General features: G+C 53.6%; 1 protein-coding gene across 1 annotated transcript in view; it reads right to left on the bottom strand.

The window, feature by feature from the left end:
* The window catches only part of CDH22 (cadherin 22), a gene marked incomplete at both ends in the record, with an annotated part of 54,651 nt that extends 46,073 nt beyond the window's left edge, over window positions 1-8,578 (bottom strand). Inside the window, 2 exons of the mRNA XM_084271403.1 lie at window positions 3,213-3,507; window positions 8,354-8,578. Coding sequence (XP_084127529.1) covers window positions 3,213-3,507; window positions 8,354-8,578 — 520 coding nt within the window. The remainder of the gene's footprint in view (window positions 1-3,212; window positions 3,508-8,353) is intronic.
* Between the last annotated feature and the right edge of the window lie 14,535 nt (window positions 8,579-23,113).

Here is a 23,113-nt window from a genome sequence, read left to right as displayed (position 1 = left end):
AAATATTGTCCTTTGATCTGCTCCTGCTGTCACAGAACGGATCTGACCGTATTTGTTTTATTCCTCTTTATGCCCCAGGAAGGTACCCACCTCTGGGAGCTGGGACTGTGCTTTTGGCAGGGAATGGAGAGCTGCATCTAACAGCTGCTGTGAGAGAGAAGAAAACCCACCTAACTTGGGTAGCCCCAGGCACAAACCCCAGTGAGGCAGGAGCCTGTGAGGAGTGGGAGGATGGGGGTCACAGGCTGGGCTGTAGAGCAAAGGCTGTCAGAGGAGCAGCCTGACCAGCTGTCAGGAATGAACAGCTCCTGCCAAACAAGCTCTGAGCTGGGGACCAAGCAGCCCTGATCCCTGGGGTCCCATACCAGCCCCTTTCCCAGCAGAGACCACAGCTGAACCAGAAACACTGGTGATCCTGGGAAACATCTGCACCCAAAAGGAGCCAAACCCAGGCATGCATGTTCACCTGCACTTCCCCAGGCTTCGACCTTGATCTGGATGTATTAATAGCCAGTCCAAGCTCTCCTGCTTGGCCAGTACAGAGGACCACCTCTGACCACATCCAAGAAGGCAGCAAGGTATGCTGCCCACTCACTCTTATGAAAATACCTCTAGGGGAGATCAGAGGCAGCAGCCCTCACTACCAATACCAACCACAGACAGCCACAATCACAGCTGTACTACAAAAGCGCACACAGCAGGAGCACTCCTGCACAAACAAGGCCTGGCAGGGCATTTCCCCTAAAAAAGTCCTATCCTTTACCTCCCTGGTCCAAGCAGCACCCCATGTCCTGCACCCTCAGCCCTTCCTATGGGGTCTGGAGCAGAATTTCACACACCAGGCCCATGACCAGCCTCTTCTCCCTGAGTCCACACCAGGGCCACTGTGGAGAAGCAGAGCAGCTGCAGAACCCCAGAGGGTCACAGAGAACGCTGCTTCTCAGGCTTGCTTATGCTTTCACAGGAGGTGTCCATCCCGTCCTTTGGGGCACCTGTTGTTGCTGGAAAGCTGGGGGGGAACCAGGAGGGAGCTGGGGACTTACAGCAGCACATGGGTACCCTCCAGATCTGCACTCACACTGCAGGGGACTGTGCAGCAGCATCACTTGAAGATGCTGTGTGAAGGTCTTCCTGCCCAGTTAAGCCAGGCCACCTCCAGGGCCGGGCTGCTGCAGAGGAGCCCTCGCACTACCTGGGATGGCCAGGCTACTGAGAGCTCCAAGGTTGCCAGCCTGATAAGCAGAACAGGCTCTTGGCTCCAGCTTCCCTCTCTGAGCATGCAGCTTGGAAGCACAGCCCACACCGTTCACAGCACTCCTCTTTACTTTAAACTTTTGAGTATTTTAATTCACAGGAATCGCCTCCTTTCATGTTGTGAAACCGTGTTTCTTTCTCCCTCTGATCTCCAATTTCGCATAGAAACTGTCTCCTTTGATATGTCTTGTTCACATCAGTCTGATCAGGCAGCTCCATAATTGTTAGTGATTTTCAAAGAACTGGGATCCTTGTCTAATACTCAGAGTTGAGAATTCCTTCCTTTTTAAATGTTGTTCAAGCAAAATAGATTAATTTAATTTCTTTCTTCCCTTTGGGAACAGGATGCCTCCTGCTTTGCTGCCCACATGCTGTCTTTCATTTCTCCAGGAGCACATGGCTGTGGTTCAAGGGGTCACTCTGACTCAGGAAAGGATTTGTGCAGGTAAATGGAAGAGGAAGGAGAGCTTGGGATGCCTCAGGAGAGCTTGTTCTTCATCCATCAGCAGAAATCCAGGCAGCAGCAGCTCCTCTGGTGTGGGCAGTTCCTGCACATCTGTACCTGCTGGAGGCCATGCACCAGTCTCACAACATGCTGTGCATGAACCACGGAGAGCCAGAGCAGCGCAGACCCCAGCACCATCCCCTGCACTCCGCTCCCAGGATGCCTCCAGCCAGACCTTCCTGCACAAGCACAGCAGGACCTGGTGGTACCCCTGACCTTCCCCGCTCTCGGAGGGCTCAGCCCTGCTCCCCCAGCCCCCAGATGCTCTCTCCCCGGAGCTCACTGCTTTCCTGGCACTGTCACTCTCCCCCTTGCTGACTCATCCCTTGCTGATGGCGGTGGGGACCTGCCTTATCTTTGATGTCAGTCAGTCTTCTGCAGGCTGTCTTCTACCTTGATGCAGCCTTTGGAGAGCAGTGATTTATAGCTCCCTGCCTGCAGCGCACACCGGCACGCGCAGTCTGCTACGCGCTCTGGCTGGTCAATGGGGGTAACAGAGCCCGATGGGGAACGGTGTGACGTCCTGGGCAGTGCCCAAGCCAGCCACGCTCCCTGGACTTGAGCTGCACTCAGCAGCATGGGAACCCCCTCTGGGGCCTGCATCGGGGGAAGGCAGCAATAGTGCAGCTCATGCATCGCCCCCCTGCACCCCTCCTGATGCTCAGATGAGCGCAGAGCTCACGGCCCTCCACTGCCCCCCCATCCCCAGGGGAAAGGACTCAGGCAGCCTCGTGGTGCATGTCCCAGCCTGGCCCACTGCCTGTCAGTCAGGCCGGTCACCAGTGGGCTTTGGTGGCAAGGGGACAGGCAAGCTGACGGTGACACAGGGAAGCCACACTCGTGTCATACGGGACACACATTCCCCAGTTCCAGCCAGCAATGCCTGGTCCCTGGGAGGAAGGCCAGACGCCAGGGGAGAGGGGCTCAGCAGTGCTGCTAGGGGGTGCACGTGGGGGTGAATGGGCAGTGGTGGGGCTGTGGAGAGCAGCAAGGCAGCACACGGGTGGCCTGAGGACAGACAGTGGCACGGGCAGCCGGAGAGGGGGAAACACCACTCAGGCTAATCTGAACCACAGGCAGCCATGAGCCCCTCGGCATGCAAGGGCTCAGCCTGTCTCCCCCACCCACCACCCTCAGCATTTGGGAGCGAGGGGGCTGTGCAAAACCAGGGTAAACACACAATGGGCAGTTGGCACCGCCACAACCCGTCTCCAGGGCACAGCTTACGGCTGAGACTGAGCGCTCAGCCACAGGCTGGCAATCAGCTCAGAGGATTTATTCACTTGTTTTCCTTAAGCCACCTTATTTGTTTTTCCCTTTTGCCTCCCTAGCTCTGGTCTCAGCCAGAATCCCTGGGATTTGCAGGCAGTTTTGCAGGGTACAGCAGGCACAAGGCTTGACAGGAGAGAGACGCAGGGTTCCCAACCCACCTCCTCCCACCCAGGAGACCTACCGACGGGGGAAAGCTCGGCCACGCTGCCGATGTAGGGCCCCTCCAGGAAGCGTGGCTCGCTGTCGTTGATGTCCTGCACCTTGATGATGAACTCGGACTCAGGCTCCAGCAGCTGGTCTGTCTGCCGGTCGCGGGCCTGAGCCCGCAGCGTGTAGAAGGTTTTCTGCTCCCGGTCCAGGCGCTCAGTGGCATGGATGTCACCTGTGATCTCATCGATGAGGAAGATAGTCCCTGCTCCCTCCCCGGAGATAGTGTACTTGATGGAGCCGTCCCCCTCATCTGAGTCCGAGTGGATCTGCCAGGGAAAGAGGGAGAGGGTGGGAGCAGGCTGGGGCCATGCTTGTGCCCCCACAGCTGATACCCACGGGTCTAGAGCCCCTGGTGCAAGGTGCCCATGATCCCTGTGTGATGCCCGTCTGCACCCGCTACTGCTGCTGGACTGGAGAGTAGCACAGAGCACCACCAAACGATGCCTGTGTGTGGAGGAAGGCCCAATAAACTGGAACTTCAGTCCTGCCAATGCCACCATAAGCCTGGCAGATCACAAATCCTGCCAATACCCACCTGCACCACAAATCAAGGGACAAACCCCACTGCTGCAAGGTTAGGAGATGGTGGGAAAGGGCAGGGCGTCTCAACAGCATTCCAAAACAAAAAGAGGCTTCCTTGTGGGCAAGGTTCCAAGACCCTGATAATGTAAGATCACCACTGCACAGCAGATGGTGTGTACAGCTCACCACCAGCACCCATCCCCATCCACCCAGCCAGCTGCCCAAAGCCTGTCCTCATCTGCAAGCTCTGCTCCAGCCATGGCCACCCTCCATTTTCCGGGCAGCCGGTGCTGACAAGCCTGAGAGCTCACTCACTGCACAGGTTGTGGGGGGCGGAGTGGGTCAACCCCTCACATCACACCCAGAGCCCCCCCTCCTAAGCAAAGCTGGCAGGAGAACGTGACAAATCAGGCCTGTGTTCAGGACGAAAAACAGCCCCTGGGGAAGATGCTTCCATAGCAAAACCCTGCTTCATTTTCTGAGACAATGTTTGAAATTAGGTAAAGAAAGGGTAAACAGCAGGTCCCCACGGACCAGGAGCTGACTGGAATCCAAGCCAGACGTCCAGAGATAATTTTATTGGTGGCATTAAACTGAGTTATGAGGTTTTTACAATCCAGCCACTTATGAGAAATCTATTAACAGTAACTGGACAGGCAGAATGCATCCTGACAGAGAGCAGCAGGGGCATTAATTGGGACAATCCATAATGGGACAGGGCCCCGGAAAGGTTTCATCAGATGCTTTCATTTGCCTCCCTCAATTTCTGCTTAGAATCAGCAAAGTCATGTGTGCCCCCCCCCCCCCAAAAAAAATAAGAAGAGAAAAAAGCCATCCATTAATTGGCTAATGAAATATGAAAATGTTTATGGGCCATTCAATCTTCCAAACTGCAGTTCTATAATCCACCTCTCAGAAATACAGCTCTACCAGCAAAAATTTATACCAGAGCTGCCTCTTTTTTATGACGCCTTCATTATATTTGTCTTGTTAGTTACAGTTTATATATTTATTTCATGAGTGAGGGGCCCACGCATCAGACGATTCAATGCGTTTTACACAATGTTCACACATTACTGCCCTTGTGGAAACATCTCCAAGGCTTGCCTGGGAAAGAGACCTTTGCTCAGCTTGTGGATGGGGCTGTGAGCCCAGCAGTGCTTTGGGATCACTGTGGTGGGCTGTCCCCAGACCGGCTGCGGCAGCGCGGACAGGGATGTTCTGCCCAGGTCTGTGGGAGCATCCTGCTCTGGCAATCCTGCCCCAGCCCTCCCCAGTGCCTGCTGCAGAGAGCTTGCTGCCCCTTCACTTCATAATCCTCTCCCTGGTGTTCACTACTCCATTAGAGGTCCAGCTTTTGAGGAAGAAGAAAGCACACCTGGTCTGCACAGCATGGGTAACAAGCCTGTGTTTTTCTGCTGAATGCCAGGCTCGTGATTAATAATTAGGCCAGAGATAAACCACTCAGCACCCCTTCCCAGAACCACACTGAGCTCTCAGCACATCTTCTTTACATATTTGCTCATCGCTGACTGCTCGGAGCAGACACCAGCATCCCTGCAAACTGGAACGCTAGGAAGAAGAATGGAGCCTGGGCTCAAGGGGCTGCGGTGATTGATTTACAAGGGAAGATTAAAAGAGCTAAATCTGTGCTGCTTGACTAAACAACAACTAATGGGGGAGGGCTGGATAACAGACTACAGACATCTGAGGGGAGATGCCAGAGGCCCAGACCACATTCCAAGGGATGCTCTCTCCTGCCTGCCCTCTCCATTACAGCAGACTCACAGAGCTGTTACAGCTCAGAGCGCATCACGCTCCCACGCAGGCTTGGGGACCCCTGTCACCACCAGCCACAGTGGGCAAGTGAAGTTTGGCAGCCCTGGCACCCCACCAACCTGTGCCAGCTCCAGGGCCCCACCGCACTTCCCCCAAACTCCATCCAGCTCCGGGGGCTGCCCACAGCACTGCGCCCCAGGAGCAGAGGGAGTGCTCTGCCTGCGGCTCGGCTCCTCTGCTTGAGGACAAGAGTGTCCACAGCAACCAGGGCTACCCAAAAGGTGGACAAGAGGCTGATCTCTTCAGTTTGTTACACAGGAAAATAGCCTCCTTGCCCTAAAAGGCTATAACCAGGAATTTTACGAAGCCATTAATTACTTACTAGTAATTAAATCAAAATTAAATGTGAACAGAGGTGCACATTCCTTATTAAAAGCGATTAAACAGAAAGCATGGATACACAAATAAAAAATGACTCTGGGGCTGGAAAAGAAAGAAAATCAAATAAAAACTAGCCCATAATAAAGGCGCACTCTGTTTGCTCCAACTCATAAAGCCCGAGTTCATCAATTTTCTTTAAATATTAGCAACTTAATTAAATCTGCTTTTTTCCCTTTAATCCTCTCCTCTATCTAAAATAGATCTGTCCACATGCAGAAGTTTGTAACTAGTGCTGACCCCATAATTCTATTTAAAAAACCCAAAGAAATCCATATCAAACTGACAGCAGCCTCAGGGGAAATTACAGTTCAGAAGAAGGATTAGCTGGAGAACCCAGATTTTATGGAAATGGTATCGGCCCTTCGAAAAGCTCACGGAGGTGTGCAAGAAGCATCCACGGAGGGCAGGCCCCAGCTATGCCACAGGGAGCTGCGGGTCCCCCCATGTGAAGGTTCCTGCACCCACACGCTGTGCTGGGAGGGCTGGCACCTTGCAAAAGGAAGTCAGGGGCCACTCCAGCTCCTCCCAGCTCTAGGGAAAAGCCCGGCTTGGGCTGCTTCTAGCCCTTGGGAGTAATGTTCACAGGGAACGGTTTTCAGTGGAGGCCGGCTGTTTATTCTGAGCCGGGTGGGTGATGCAGTGAATGATGTGGAAAGGGGCTGTAAAATGGGTTAGTTGTAGGTTCCTGGGTTCGTTTTGGAGATGAGGCGGTTGCTAGGCTACCTCTGGAGTTTGACAGGGCCTGATGCTTGGAGTCGCTTCCCAGGGGAGCTGTGAATTAGCTGTAACTGCATTGAACGTCGTGGCGGAGGAGCGCGGCTTTCGAGTGTCTGCTGAAATGGACACAAATCACCACTGAAATCCCAGCTGGCCCCGAGCCAAGCAGCCCATTTTCAAGCCTCCTCCAGGCTCAGGACCAGACAGCTGAGGCCATCAGACAGCCCTGCTGCACGAGCTCTGGGGCATTTCCCTCTGGGGAGAGCCCATGCCCCACACGGGCAGCTCTCGCTGGCGTGCTGCTCTGACTGGTCCCAACAGCTAGCACTGCCTTCATCAGTACCCAGACAGCACATCCTCCCAACATCTGGGAGCTACAGCACTGCCTCCCCACAGCTCCCAGTAAAGGACGAAGCCCAGCAGCCACAAGGCAAAGTGTTTCTTGGCCTCAGGACAGCAGGACTGGAGGGAGCAGAGGTCCATGTCCAACCTCCCTGTGCCCCAGGGGTCACACAGTGGAGAAGCAACAAGTTCCCAAGGACAGACCAGTTGTGCCCAGCAAGGCACTGTTACCTGCCAGCAGCTCCGGGTTTGCCAGCACTCCTCTCTGCAGGGCACACAAGCAATAGCAAGAGCCAGGATGGCGCAAAGAGCTACCCCCTTGCAGAGAAGGGAGACTGCAGGGGCGAGATCAGGGCTTTTCAAGCACAGGGAGACCAGCCTGCTCCAATGACCACTGTCACACCTTCTGACAGCAGAGCAGGATGTGTGAGGGTCTGGTCTGGGAAGCAGTGCAGTAACTCAGTGCAGCTCCCAGCCGGGACGCAGGAGCACCAGCAGTACAGGCTGGAGGACAAAAGCTCTTGGCAAGCCCCAGGAAAGCTCCATCACCAGTGCCAGCCCTCAGCGGCGCTCCGAGCCCCGCACACCCACAGCAAGCACCTACCAGATCATGCTGTGCAGGCCAGCCTGAGTTACATAAATCCTGCCAAACCCTTGCTCTAGCCACAAACAAGAGCAGAATTTCCATGCCACAACTAGAGCAGGATATCTCCTCTGCAGAGATAATTAGCCAGGAAACAGCCACCACCGCCTGCGGGTCCGAGAGAGCACAGTCCTTCCAGGACCAGAAGGGAGCTACAGGGAGGGGCCAAAAAGCAAAACCCAGCACATTGTCCCCACGCTGAAAGGGCTGCAGGACCTGGGATGACCCACCTTCAGAAAGTCAGGGTTGCACCTATGGCAGCAACTGCTGGGGCAGGAAGGTCCTTGGTGCTACAAGAGCATTTTGGCTCCCAAGGCACAGCAAGAACCAGCACAAGCAGCTGCCTGCTCTGATGACCCAGCCCAGTCTACATATCTGCTCCAGCCCAAGTCTGCCCACGGAGATGGGGCTGAGCCTTCTCCACTGCCTCCACAACACCCAGAGCTGCACACCTTCCTGCTCCCACCTCAAAAACCATGGGAACCCAGGACACAACTAGAAGAACACAGATGTGAATCTTGGTGTGCTCCTGCCCCAGTCTCCAGCAGCACATTAGCCTCACCACCCCTCAGCAAAGACCAGGCTCCTGCCATCCCAGCCCATGAGAGGGACTCCTTCTTTACCCAGGCCCCAAAAGGAGCCTTCACGCGAACATCGGGTTACCTTACCTTCCCCACGTACAGTGGCTCCGTGCCCGTGTACTCCTCCACCACAAAGAATTGATTCCAGACCCAGCCGCGCTTCACTCGCCCGCTGGCCAGCAGTGCAGGGTCCCCGGGCTGCCCTAGGACAGGTCCCTCCACCGCAGTGTGCATGGCCCAGGCGCCCAGCTCCTGGATGGCGCAGAGCAGCAGCAGCATGGTCCACGAGAAGCCCTGCAGACCCTTCGCCATTGCACTCTAGGAGACTGCATGAGCAGTAGCTTTCAGGCAGGCCATTAGCATCCTTTAGGGAAGAGGAGGAAAGTCCACGCTAGCAGCACGGGGCTCACCAGTCAACGCAGAGCACTCCCATTCCTGCTGCATGCTGTGTCTTGTGGCTGGAGCACTCCTGTCCCAGCAGGCTGGAGTCACATCTGTGACAACCGGTGTCCCAGACCACCCGCTGCTGGCACGGGAGCAGTCAGCACTGGCGCCTTGCAGGCTGCTCCTGGGTCTCCAGAGAAGAGGCTGACAGCTGGCATTTGTCCCCAGGGACAGACCTGCGCAGCTCCGTGCTTGGCTGCCGCTGGTCTCACTGGGGAGTGAGGTCACGCACAGTCTGCTGCCCACCCCATCAGCGGGCAAGGAGCTCTGCAGTGGTATGTGGGGATCGGGCGCCCACGACCATCATTCACAGGAAGCAAGGAAGCTTTTCCATGGATGGTTACACAGAGAGGTAACAGGATGGCCAACGTCTGCCTGTCCGGTGGTGGCCCTGGACTACTGTGCAAGGGCTCTGGCAGCGCTGGTGCTTGCGCCGCACGTGCAGTTCACACGCCCATTTGTAACTCCCATCTTCAGGGGCAAAACATCCCAGTGCCTGGCGAAGGGTCCTTTGCCCAGCTGACACCTGTCACTTCCATCCTCTGCTGGCTCACACAGGGAGGTGCAGGACAGCCGGCAGCATCCCCAGGAGCCTGGAAAAGGCCAAGGTGTCAGTGCTGGTGTGAGAGTGTAGCTCCATGCCCCCCCATGCTGCCCCTGTAGCCTTGGTCAGTATCTCCCACCCTGCCCCAGGTGCCCCCCAGCAGAGCCCAGCCCGCAGGTCCTGCTACAGAGGTGCCCAGGAGGGCAGCCAGCTGCAGAACTCCCAACACTACTGACACATGCTCCAGTGGAGATTCCAAGACCAAGGAGCCCCACTGCTGCAGCACCTCCTCACCACACTGCCCTGGTCACCAAGGGAGTGAGGTCTGCTGCCAGCTGGGGGTCATCGCTGCCTGTACTAGTGGAACATGTGCGGGCAGCACCCTCAGCACTGCACAGCTGCTGCCGCCTGCACAGGGCAGACTTCACCAGTCCTGACGCACAGGCACAGCTCACGCCAGGCAATGCCGGTGCCTGACGCTGGCAACTCCTGCTGCTCATCTTCCCAATATTTCCACCCTGCAGCCACGGGCTAGGAGAGAAGCATCTGTTCAAGGACTGGTTGAGTTTAAAGCTAACAGTTTAAGGGCTCTGGAGTACGCTCCAAGCCACCCACAGTGCACTAAGGATAAAGACATGAGACCTATGGCCAAGGGTAGGTTGCATTCAGTGAGCACCTGGGGAGAAAGGCCCTTGATTGGGAAATTGGTATGGAGCACCCACTTCTCCCTGCACCAACACCCTTAGCTTCCACCAAGAGCTCTGCAGCACCAGCCACAGTCAGAACTACTTGTGAAACCTGCATGTTTCCATGGGGTTGCAGAATTAGTCAGTCACATTAAATAGGAGGAGGAAGATGATGAATGGAAAGGAGGACAATCCTGGATGAGATAGCCATCTATTCCCAATAGAGAACTGGACTGTGCTCCACACAGCCCCCTGCGTGATTCTATGCAGCACCAGGAGTTCAGAGCAGGGCAGCTCGCAAGAATTTCCCAGCTCTCCCTTGCACTTGCCATTCCCCTGCTGCAACGACACTGATGGGGCGGTTTCCCAAAGCATTCAGTGTGCTGTGCTGCCATTTCAGCATTCGCCTGTCCAGACACTTACTGAGAGTCACAGAATTGTAGGAGTTGGAAGGGACCTCAAGAGATCACCCAGTCCAACCCCCAAAACATGTCGTGTTACTGGCAGGCATCCTGCACACTGCCTAGTCACAGTTAACAAGTAGCACGTCACACAGCGTGCACAAATCTGTTTCCACGCAGGGCTCACACTCATGTGCCACCCCATCCACAACTAACAGCACTCGTACAGGCTGGCACTCTGTTCTGTCCACACTTACACCTCGTGGGTGTACACATGTGCATTCCTCTCCCCATACACGCACACGCTCATCACCTGCCACACAGGCAAGCCTTGCGCACGTCATGCTCCAAGGAGCACAGGGTCTCCAGTGTATTTTTATGTTAGCAATCACACTACAGAAGCATAAACGTTCCTCCCCACCCCTCTCCCCTGCCAGACTGTTTGTCATTAAGATATCTCTGTACCAATCCCATAAGGTTGGTGGCAGTGGCACAACTCCCTGTTGCAGCCATTCCTGCCACCCTCATGAAGGGCCAGCTACCCTTGCCAATCTGGCGAGAGCCCCTGTCAAACATCAAAATATTTAACGTTGGAGACTGTTCCTAGGGGAGGGAGATGATCAGTAGATGGGTGATGGGCTGCGTTGTTCCTTCCCACCGTTAGAAGTCTTAGAGGGTAAAGTAACTGCAGCTTTCATCGATGGCACACAGACATAAAGGTCTCTGCTCTGGAGCCACGGAACTGAGGCTGCCCCACCTGCGGCAGGCTTCAGAGCAAGACACAGTGACAGTAACAGGACACGTACAAGCCTGTTTCAGCACACTTACATGGTTGTATAGAAGATACGTATAAGGATCTGGTGCACCACTGCTGCAAAAGAATCTCTCCTGTTTCTCAGATCTGGGAAACAAGTGGCTATTTTGCAGTGAGATCTCCAAAGAGTGAGAGATGTCAATAAATCGAGAAGCACGAGGTGTACAAGAGCAAGAGCTTCAAGCCAGCACCCAGTCCAGAAGCATGGGAGGAACACCCCATCCAGCATCCCTGCCCTTGCTGCTCCACAGCACTTTTGCAGGCAACACCTCCAGATGTGTCTGACCTCTGAGTACAAATGGGTTGTACTGGTAAACGCTCCTGGAAAGGGAACTTAATAGCCTATTTGCACATGTTCAAGGACTACCATGCAAGTGGAGCCTTGGGGAGAGGCAGCCACCAGCTGCTGAAGTCTCCCACCCTGCCACCTCTCCCTGTCACCTGGCTGTGTCACACTGGATAGCATAGCCCTGCCAGGAGCCTGCCATAGCAGCAGTGCCACTGCCAGAAAGCAGCTGTGCGACCACTGAAGACCTTCCGAACACACAGGGAGACTGGAAGTCAGTCTAAGGGTACAAATTCAGGTGCTGTGAGTACCAGCAGCACCCAAGGGCCCCGATCTGCCCCAGCTGTCGGCAGTGCTCGGGGCACGCAGCTGGCAGGCAGCATCACCACCAGCTCCATCCTCTCATCGCACCATTTCACACCTGAGTGGCAGCTGCGAGCCACCGACTCCCTCCGTGGCCTGAGCCACATCCCAGAGTCAGCTGCAGGCTCACAGGGATGTCACTGTCACACATTCAGAAACCAGCACTGTGCATTTTCTTACAGCCTTGCTGGAGTTATGGCATACACAGGGAAGTAGCTAAATCCTAAACAGTATCAATAAACCGGTAAAAGCAACAATTTAAATGCACGCACTAAAGCAAGGTGGGGAAGAGAAAGAGGGGGCAAAAGATGCCGCAGCAGGCAAGCACAGCTCCAGCAGAGCTGCTCTCCGGCTGGCAGACAAGCTGGCCCACAGTTCCCAAGGCAACTTGCTCAGCCCTGTTGCATCCGAGCACTCCACAGAGCATCTACTGCCACGGAGAGGAGAGTCCCGCTGAGCACGCATGGGCTGGGCTGCCGTTGCTGTGGGAACCACAACCTCGTGTTTGGAGTCTCAGCCATTATGCCGCTTTTTACATTTAACAGAGTTCTCATCTCATTGCTACGTCTGAGGTAATGTGGTTTGCTGGCAGCTGCCTCACGTGTCCCAAAGTTCAGCTACACCCAGTTGCACTGCCTGCAAGCACTTCCTACGGGCAGCAATGGAGGCGGTGTAACCCAAGATGCCTGGATGCACCTCAGGTCCCAGGCTCCAAAGCCCATTTGTACCAACTTACCACCAGCTCCAGCCCTGGCACCAAGGGCCAACTAGAGACACCGACCCAAAGAAACATCCACAGCAAGGCTCATTGCCGCAAGCAAGAATCTTCTGCCTCTGTTAAATTCTCAGCCTGTTTCTCTTCTGTCACAGCTTCTGGCCACAGCTAGGGTCAGCATCATCTCTCTTATCCGTGTCACACACCTTCCTGGTGGCAACACTGCAGACCTCTTCCAGAGGCAAGGGGACCCAAGAGCTCCAAGCCCTGCTTGTGCCATGGCAGCAGCCAGCACATACTGCAGCAGGATTCAAAGTACCCCTGGGCTGCAGAGCACCACAGGGGTCCTGCGTGCAAGCACCAAGACTAGCACAACATTTATTTCCCCGTATTATTGAAGACCTTTCACCAGCAGCTAGAAGTGCCACTTCTCTCTGCCACACGTGAGCAGTGGAGACATAAATAACTATTGGGAGCTGCTGCTGTTGCAGCCAGATCCAGCCCGCAGCACAGCATCCCAAGCAGGCAGCAGCATGCGGCTCCAGATGCACCGCACGCGTGCGCCCGCATGGCAGCATGCCCAAGGCGCTTACCGTGCCAGGCAGGCTTTCACGCGTGCAGTGAAGCACGAGGATTTCACACCACCCTGGGCCCAGGTTGATGCCCTCTCTCCTGCTTCACTGTCATCTCTGCTTCCCAATTATCAGCGCGAGCTGCCCCCCCCACTCCCCACAAGAGCCTGTGCAGTTTGTCGGTGTGTATTTGGCACAGCCATACTGTACATCATGTTGACAGTAGAAATTACATCCTGAGCTTATGTTTTACACTGTGCTCTGTCAGAACTCACTGCAGCCCAGTGATCAGGACAAATTGAATAGCATCCCGTCCGTGTCAATATTTATTTCATTTTACAAATGTAGGCTGATGCAGGGGAAAGCAAGCAGGGGGAGGGGGAAGAGACAGGCAGGCAAGAGCAACGACAGCGCTGCCTGATGCATCAGTCCCACACCTCCAAATGACACTGCTGCCCAGCAGAGCTGCAGTCCCAGAACACCCAGGGAGGGGTGTCCCCAGCCAGAGGCCAGGTGAGCACACTGGCAGCTCACAAAGTGACCCACAGCTCCGTGAGAAGGACTGCCATACTGCCCTTCAACAAGCCCTTATAACACGGAAGGCTCTTCAGCAGTTGGAAAGCTGCAAGGAGCCCTCCCTGAGCTGATGCAGGTCTGGATGCACTGCCTTGGCTCCTCAGCACCTCCCAGCAGTGTCCATGAACAACTTGCAGGAGCAGCAGGACTGCTCTGTCTGTCCGTAATGGCTACAAGGATACTGCTGGGGAACAAGGCACTGCTTGTGCTGCTCAGGGGAAGGCAGAGTCACACAATGAATGCCAAGCACCAGTCAGGAGCTCCCCAAGGCCTGGGCCACCTTCTGCTTTTCCACAGCATACCCACACCCCAAAGGACAAAGAAATGAAAGCTGCAGCAATAAGGTCACTGGTCAGAGACAGTAGCTCAGTCCTGACCCTCGTGGTCCTTGGCGTGACCCTCATTGCTCAGTTTGCTGTCTGCACAGTGTTCAAACTGGGAGCATCAGTTACTCAGCTCCAGCCCTGTTACCCAACAAAGATGAGGAAGGAGCAGACAGCAGGGACAGTCAGGCTCCAGGGAGGGCCTAGCAGTTGCTTTCAGCACTTATATGTGAAAGCCCAGCCTCACTGCTGAAAACTGGGAGCTTGTGGACTCCGGTGCTGCTGGACAGTTGCTCCTCACCCTGTGCTCTCCCCTGGCTTCCCACAGGCAGACCATGCAATGACAAAGGAGATCAGGGAAGAGCTATGGTGTGCCTATATCCCAAAGTCTGGCTTCCAAACATGCAAGTCCATCTGAAGGCCCTGTCCAAATAGCAGGGCAGATACCCAGCACCAACCAGGCCCCTCCATTCTCTACCCAGCACCTCCTGACCCCAGTGTGCCTTTACCAGAGACTTCTGAGGGTGAGCCTAAAGGGCAGCTCTGCCATCTCTCACACACCACAACAATAGCAGAGACCAGCACAGGGCCCAGCACTGTCTGCACGTGCCATCTGCATCAGCCATGAGGGAACAGCTGAGGCCACGTGCAAGCACGACAGCAGCCCTGGAGACTGTGCTAGCACCAGCCCAGAGCCTGCATCCACAGGGAGCCCACCTGCCTCACACCCAAACATGTGGGTGGCGTGACAGCCCAGCCTCACACAGACCTTGCTGGGAGACGGGGCAGCAAAAAGCCTGCAATTACTTCAACAGCAATTCTTCTCTAGTACTACCTACAGTGCAGCATGCGGAGTGTAACCACATCTCCTCCTGTTAAAGAGAATTCAAATCCACTTAATGCTCCTCTTCCTAGGAAAAGGAACAGTCTGGCTGCAGCATGCTTCCAGTATCTGTTGTAGGGAGGTAATACAAGCGTGGCAAGGCTTTAAGATGGTTCATAATCTCCAGGCCTAGGGCTAAGATGTGAACTCAGGCTCTCAGGAGCTCTCTTTCTCTACTGGATATTGTAAGACAAGATGAGGCAAAGATACTTATTTTCTTTTACAAACTTCTTGAAATCTGAAGACAGGGAGGAGGCAATCTTGCCAGACATAAGACACACTCAGCTCCAGACTAGGCCAGGTGGCAGCGTAACCCATGCAAGCATCCAACACCCCACACACTGCCTGTCACATACACCTCAGTACCACACCAACCCTGGACCACTGCACCATGGCCAAGCACCCACCTACATCCCCAGAACTTCCCACAGCTCTTTCCTAGCACCCAAGTGGCATTTTATGGTTACCCCTTGGGGATGGACACTGGAACAGTCAGTGCATCCCATCTCAGTCCCAGAGGGGGTGCTCTGCAGATTTAAAACACCAGGAACCCACCCCACAGCTCGCTGCTGCTCCAGTTCCTGCTGTACCACTGCAGTACCCACAGCCGCCACCACCACCGAGTGTCTTGGGCTGGAATCTTCGCTAATTCTGTAAGGGACGTCAGCACTGCTGAGAACAAAGGTGTGGGGCGCCCACTCACAGCAAGACAGATTAGATCATCGCTATTGCACTGCAAGTTTCCATCCCATAGCAGAGCCCATCAGTGAGGTGTCATTTAAGGCCCAATGTTCAGATGAAACAATACTGGACAGCATGTCAGAATACTGTGATGCCACAGAGAGCAAGAGCAAGCTAGACAGGTTTTCTGCCAGATCTGGAATCCCCATAGTATCCCTCAGCTGAAATACTTTCTGCAGAAGACACACTGTAATTCAGTGTCCCTTCCAGAATCTCAACCCATTTTGCCAATCAAGTGAAAGATGGCTGGAGATACAGATCTGGACAGTGCACAGCCTCACAGTGCACAAATGCTGGAGATAAGTGGCCGAGGGATTCAGAACTGTAGTGGCTTTTGGAAGAGGGCATTTAAATTACTTTTGTTTTCACTTACTGAGCGAGAGGCTCGTGTAACCACAGTTACTGGATGAACACCCCAAGCACGGGGCCAGACTGTTTGATAGCAATCCACCTATCAGCAAGTCTTTGGCCGTGGTTCAGAGCACTGAAGACAGGCAGATAATGATAAAAATCAAGTTCTCACTAATGTCAGCCTAGCCTCAGCTTTGACAACAGGGCAGAAAGCCCGTTATACGTAGTGAAAGTTTAGTCACGCTTATTCTTGAAGTAGATCTCTGGGTTTCCTCTCGCAGCAGGAGACTTCTTTTGTCTCTCAAACTTGCACACAGTCCAAGTAAAATGGTTTTTCCAAAAGGAATTTCTACCTACACAATGCACAGGACTTTGACTCAACATCCATTTTCTCCCTTCTTTTTAAGTTACTTTAAGTTTAATTATTTTCACCTTTGATGCTGCCTTGAGAAATTCTAACAGAAGAGGTGCAGCAACTGTCAGAGCAGGAGTTATCCACAACCTTTTGACTTCTCATGCTCAGTCACTTTCTGCTGTCAGACACACTGGGAGGAACAGTATTTGTTAAAACTCTCACACAAGCATTGTTTGGGGGGGAAAAAAAAGTATTTTCAAAGTTCAGGAGATTTTTTTTTTTCTTCCAAATCTTCTTTGGTCCAAGTTTCAAAGAAATTTTAATTGCAAAGAAAATCTCAAAGCCTGCCTTAGGGAAGAAGGTTTTACAGCCATAACGGTCTCGCTCTGCAGCAATTCTTTTCCAAATATGGAATTTTCATGCCTTGTCTACGTGAACACAATACTTTTAATTTGCCTTTAAAAACAATCTTGGAGAGGAGGTGGAAGCAAGGGCATCTTCCTGTGGCCTTGAATACATACATGATTCCCTCTACCCAGGGCCTGTGAGAAATCACATCCAAGCTAAGAAGGAGCTGAAAAGCATGGAGCTGCCCTGCACCTAACAACGTATCTGCAGGCAGGAGCTCAGCTGGCAGGGCAAGCTGGACCAGTGAAGCCAGCATATCTGAAGCAACCCCAGAGAAGGAGCTAGCCGCCCACAGCTCTGAGGAGGCTCTCACTAGCCATCATCCTCCAGAACAAACCAGTGTCACAGTTGAGCAGGCAAAAGCTCTGCCTCCAAGAGCAAGGAGGCAAGACAGATAGATGGGAGAAACCACGGCACCAGTGAGGACTGCTTTCCACATCCAGAGCCTAGGAACTGTTCAGCCCGAGACAGCAGCTGCTGCTCTGCCATGCCCATCTGTGGGTTCCCCTTCCCAAATTTTATCCTCCAAGCCCCTGAGTGTGCCAGGTCCCTTCCTGCCGTTCAGCACAGGGACTGCAAGTGCTTGCACTGCCCACCCCTTGCACAACAGCTCTGTGTCACAGTTTTGTGTGGATGGAGGAGGGAGCTAGGGGTGGGTTCTGCAAGCAGCAGCCAGAAGCTCTCTGCAGCCCCACAGAGCAAACACCAGCCGACTCAGGGCTGGAGTTGTTGCTGACCAAGGCCAAGCCCATCAGCGACGGTCACAGCGCCTCTGGGAGTCGCAGCCAGGAGAAGAAACAACCCGCAAGCAGCTTCTCTGTGCCCCCAGAGAAGGGAGCAGGAAGATGTGAGGAGCTGTGCAGACACAAAGGGCAGGGAAGGGGGCAGGAGGCGCCCCAGGTGCCAGCAGAAAGATGCCCTTGCAGCCCCTGGAGACACCCATGGTGGAGCAGGTGTCCCCCCCAGCCCACGGAAAGGGCCCAGACCCCACCTGCAGCCCGTGGAGAGGCCCCACGTTGGAGCAGGGGGAGACAGACAGGAGCTGCTGTGACCCGTGTCAGAGCCAGCCCCTGCAACCCGTGGAGGGAGACAGAGACACAGAGATGAGCAAGGGAGAGATCCACACATCCAGGTTTGCTGGGGGGGCTTGTGGGTCCATCATGGGGGACCAGGCTGGAGCAGTCTGGGCCTGAGAGACTGAGAGACATCCTGTGATTGCTGACTGCACCCACAGCAGTGCCCCACGCTGGGGCAGCTGGTGAGGAGCTGAAGCCCCGTGGGAAAGGACTCACGGTGGAGAAGTTCCTGGAGTGTCTGCTGTGGGTGGGACCCCACGGTGCAGCAGGGGAAGGGGGTGAGGAATGCCACCCCCCTCCCAGCTAAGAAGGAAAACAACTCCTGAGGACCTGACCCAAACTCCCATTCCCCCAGTCCCTGCCCCTCCCCGTGCCACAGTGGGGGGAAGAAGGGAGCGAAATCCTGGCTGGAGTCTGTAAGAAGGGAAGGGTGGAGGGAGCTGCTTTAAGCTCTGGTCACACTTATCACCTGATTCTGGTGTCACTGGGGGTGCAGGGCAGTGTCATCAATTAGACAGACTCAACACAGAATAAAGGAAATAAAACTGTTGTGCCCATGCTGCTAATTGCAGAATGATCTCTCCTTGTCCTTATCCCAACTCCTAAGCCTCTCAGTATCTATTTTCTCCCCTGTCCAGCTAAAAAGGGGAGTGATAGACCACTTTTGGTGGGCGTCTCTCCTCCAGACAGGGTCAAACCACCACACGCTGCTAGCCCAGCACCAGTCCCTCCTGCTCCCTGCACATCCCAGTGCTTCCCTTAGGATCCTGCTTGCTGCAGCTACATGTGCAACACAGCACAACCTCTGAGGAGCAGTAGCAGGTGTTTCCCTCCCCGCAGCCTCACACATCCCTTGGGTATCCAGCAGCTCAGGGCACACCGGTGGCATGGCACAGCTGAGCACAAAGACATTAGCACAGAGCAAACTCCTGCTGCCACCCTGCTAAGCCTTGGGCATCAGGGGTGCTGGCACCTAACCCCATGGAGAGAGTGGGCTGATCTCAAGGCATGGTTCAGGGGTCACGGGCAAGTCACACTTTTCTGTGAGCCTCACAAACTGCCTGGAGAGCTGACAGAAAAGAAAAACAAAGCACTTGAACACTCAGATCTGACAGGGCATGGCTAGTCTCTCCTTTGCATAGGAAAGCCACTGTGCACGATAGGACCAACCAATTGCTTCAGCAGAGAAAGGAAACATGACATATCTTTCCAGCTTCTCAAAGGCTTGTGAACAGGAGCAGAAGAATCAGAGTTCTCAATAGCTGAGAGGAGAAAAAAAAACAAAACAAGAGGGGAGACAGGAAAAAGAAGCCTCATTGCCACACACTCAAATCTGATGTAAAAACTGAACGGGAAAAAGACAAGCAATGAGTTCAGTTATGACCTGGCACAGAATAACAAGGGACCCCATGTGGGAAGCACAGTCCTTAAATTACAGAACATTCTTACGCAAGGCTATTGCAAGTAACTTCTGAAGAACTGTCTGAGCCAGCGGACTGGACAAACGGAAGCCAAAAGTCAGTGCTGACCTGGCATTAACACCCTGCTGAAGCCAAAAGTGAGCACAGGGAGGAGACCCTGTCTCTAGGTGGGCAGAAGGTACCATTGCTGCTCCTTCAACATCTGCCTGCAGCAGCGGGCACTAACCACCCACCAACACTTCCTGCGCATCCTCACCCTGGCACCGCTGACAAAGAGCATCAGAGCTTTGCTGGCCCCAGGCCAAGGGTGAGTGGTGCTGGTTATGGGGAGATACCTGCAGCCATAACAGAATCTGTCTTAGCTGCTGGGGCAGACAGAGCTCCTCCTGCTTTGGAGAAAAAGCTACAGAGCTCAGAGCAGGTCTTGGATTTCAGGATCTGGACAGAGAACCACATCATGAAGTCACTCACTTACAGACACTCTGTCCAGTCAGAAGTTGCATTCCCAACAGCCTTGTACCTTTTATGCCCCACTACCTCATGAGGAGCCAGAAACAAGCCACCCCCAGAGCTGCTCCCCACGGCACAGCCCAAGGATATGCAGAAACCAGCATCACTCCCCTCATCATCTTCTACTGCTGCTTCTGTGAGCACCAGAGGCCAGAAGTAGTGACAAGGAGAGAGGTGCAGGCACTGGGTTGCCCAAGGCTAGTGGCCCAGACAAGTGGGCATCTGGATGGGATTTAAAATAAAAAACACAACCAAGAAACCCAACACACAAAAAGGAACTCTTACACTTTGACAAACACAATGGGAATTGGGTTCCTTTAAGTGAATGTTTGGCAGACACATGAATTATTTATCATTCAATATTGTGTGATTAAATGGAAAATTGAAGATGTTCACAGCTTTCTTGCCTGCAACTTTCCACCTCTCATGAAAGGCTCCCCAAATTCCTGCAGAGGATAGCAGATGGGTGCTATACTGAGCCAGAAGGGTTCAAATAAACTTCCCATTTGCTGCTCAGGGTTCAAGGTCAGGCTCAGTCCTCCGGTTAAAAAATACCATGAGGCGCACGTTACTTTCTACTTTCAGAAAGGTCTTGCTGCTGCTCACGGTTACCTATGTGTTTTAATCATCTTGACAATTTTGCCCCTTGAGATCTCTCACCCCTGTGACCCCCTCACAAGACCTTGGAAGCCTCTTCCTATGGCAGCACACTATCATTTTGAGACTAACACCAAGTCAGCACAGGATGACCCACGCTGAAGTGGGGACATTACAAAGGAGGACAAGGGAGTAGTGAAAAAGCAGGATGAGACCTGAGTGAATCATACCCCAGGTCCCACCGCTGCAGCAGTACTTTCTTCTGGGGTAACAGGACGATCCAGCTGTGTGCAGCTCACATGCAAAGCTGGCACACGCTTCCCATGGCAGGTAGGTACCTTCAGCCAAAAGCAGCACCAAGAGGCAAGAGGCTTCCTCAGCAGCTCAGGACAAGGTCTGCAGCAACGAACAGTGGTCACAAAGGTGTAAGAATGAGAGTAATTAGTTTCTTTAATGACAATTTCAGACTGCTCTTTAACACTTAAGAAAACGGTTACAATGATTTCCTTATTTTCCCAGGAACTCATTAAATCGGAATTAGAAACAAGATAGTGTAATGGATAAGGAAGTTCTCTCTGTAACCCCACCCTGTCTAGATCCACTGCTCTGCACCTGCGCTCCTCAGGCACCCTGGCTAACAGACTGGCCCCTGGGGCACTTGTGCAGCAGCATCACTCCTAAATACACTGTCCCCACCATCACACCACGCGAGCAATACTGTCCTGTCCAAGCACGAGCTTTTCTGGCATGTGGAAGAAAAGGCTCCAGCCCCAAACCTACCTGGCTCTCCAGAAATTCCTGAGCAGTAGGGAGAAAGGAAGGAACCTTGGTAGCACAGAAATTGAGGAGCCTGAAGCTGAACAGCCTCTTCCCCCAAACAGGAAGCAAACACACTTTGCCAAGATGCAGCACTGCTCAGAAAAATCCACCTCAGCTGCCAGAAACCCTACACAGGTACCAACCCTGGCCAAGGCTATCTGAATGTCTGCATCTCCAGGAGGAGCAGAGCAGGAACCGAGGCGACACACACCCCTCAGGGCTGCCCCAGCAGTCAGAGCCCAGTGAGATGCCTCCTTGAGTCCCTAAGGCTGCACGCTGTGCAGACACGGGCCAGCAATGAGCAGGTGCTCTTGAGAAAGGGCACCAGAGCTTCACAAAAGGGCCTCTGTGTGGTCACCCGCGTAGAGACGCTCAAAGCAGAACCCACTTCCTCTCACAAAGCACATCCAGAAGGAACTGGAATCTCTTGCTGGGCCAGGGACCTACACGCTGAAGCAAATGAGCGAGGTGTCTGAGCAAGCAATCCTCACAGCACACTGTTCACCAAGGACCTGGGGATAAAGGCTTTCTCCAGCCTCTGGCAGACTAAAAGATCACAATCTCCTCGTACGCAACTTGCAGACAAAACAGCAGCAGGCTAAGTTTATGCAATAATGATAGATGCATTATTTATTTGGAAGAATTTGCTTGATTCTACTAATTACATCACCACTAGCTCCTGATGATACACAGCACTCAGAGTCACATCCCAGGTGTCAGACCTTGTCCAGAGCAACGGGAGCCCAAACTGCCAGCACCACACCTTGGTGGCATCCAGTGCTACTTTGCTTTCCCAGGAAAACCAGGCAAGTTTCTTAGCCAAAAGGTGCCCATGGCCTTGCAGATATCACAGTGTCACATATATTCTGGATGACCAGCATTGGGCACTCCTCAAATGGACATTACATCAGATGTCCGGAGGGGAGCTGATAAAAGCAGCTGTTGTCCCCTGAGGGCTTGCTTGGCAGGCTGGGCAGGCACAGCACAGCTCTCCTGCCCCAAGCAAACCCTCCTTGTTCTCACACCTGACCTCTGGGCTGTAGGAGGAGGTAAAATCACCAGTTTGTGCCAAATCCATCTGCCAGGTCAGTGCTTACCCAGTGCTCATGGCCCCACCAATCCTCCCTGACACTGCCAGGGCAAACAGCCCAGCAAAGAGAGCTCATGTGGAAACTGGTACTCCCCCCCTACAGAGCAGAGGAGCCCCTTCCACCCCAATCCCACCATCCCAACCATTTCATGTCTACCCCTCCAGGCACACAGCTGAAGGCAGTGGTGCCCCCATACTGCAGCTGTGCAAGCAAAAACCAAGCAAGAGACAGAAACTCCTTTCCCCAGAGGGACTGGTCTCCCAGGAATGGGGCTGAGTCAGGATGGGAGGCCCTGGAGACAAGGACAGGGAGGCTATCTCCCCCAGGGCCCTGCACGGCAGAATAGCTACACATGGCTGCGCCACAGACAAAATTTCACTTGAATGCAAAACCAGAAGCTTTTAGCATCCTGTCTGGTAGAATCAAATTTTTATATCATTCCATGCCCAGTAAATTCTGTTCACAAAGAACAAGAGGGAAAAAAAGGAAGTAAAAGCCTTAATAAATGCTGGAAGAGCAGGGAGCTCGCACCAACTCCCAGCCCAGCGTAGCTCCTGGATAATCTAGGCAATAGTTTATTTTTCTCTCCAGTATCATTTTCCCAGCTTGATCTCCACTGTCGCAGTATGATGGTTTCACCCCATTAGCCTTGCTTAAAAAAGTGATCCCAGGACTGAGAGTGTTATTGCCCACATAAATCAGGAGGCTTTGAATACAGAGCACCTTTAAATAAACAGCTGATGGAAGTGAAGTTCCGGGATCATTATTAATAGCTTTTCATTTCTGTGTCCGCTGTGCTGTGACATTCTTTCCCAGCAGAAAGCCTCTGCTTCCTATCCCCAGTACATCTGATCCCATGAGTCCTCCAGTC

Source organism: Gallinula chloropus (assembly GCF_964237585.1).
Source record: "Gallinula chloropus genome assembly, chromosome: 16".
In the NCBI taxonomy this organism is placed as follows: Eukaryota; Metazoa; Chordata; class Aves; order Gruiformes; family Rallidae; genus Gallinula; species Gallinula chloropus.
The sequence above is the reverse complement of the archived record's forward strand: the minus strand, read 5'-3'. Positions and strand labels throughout refer to the sequence as shown.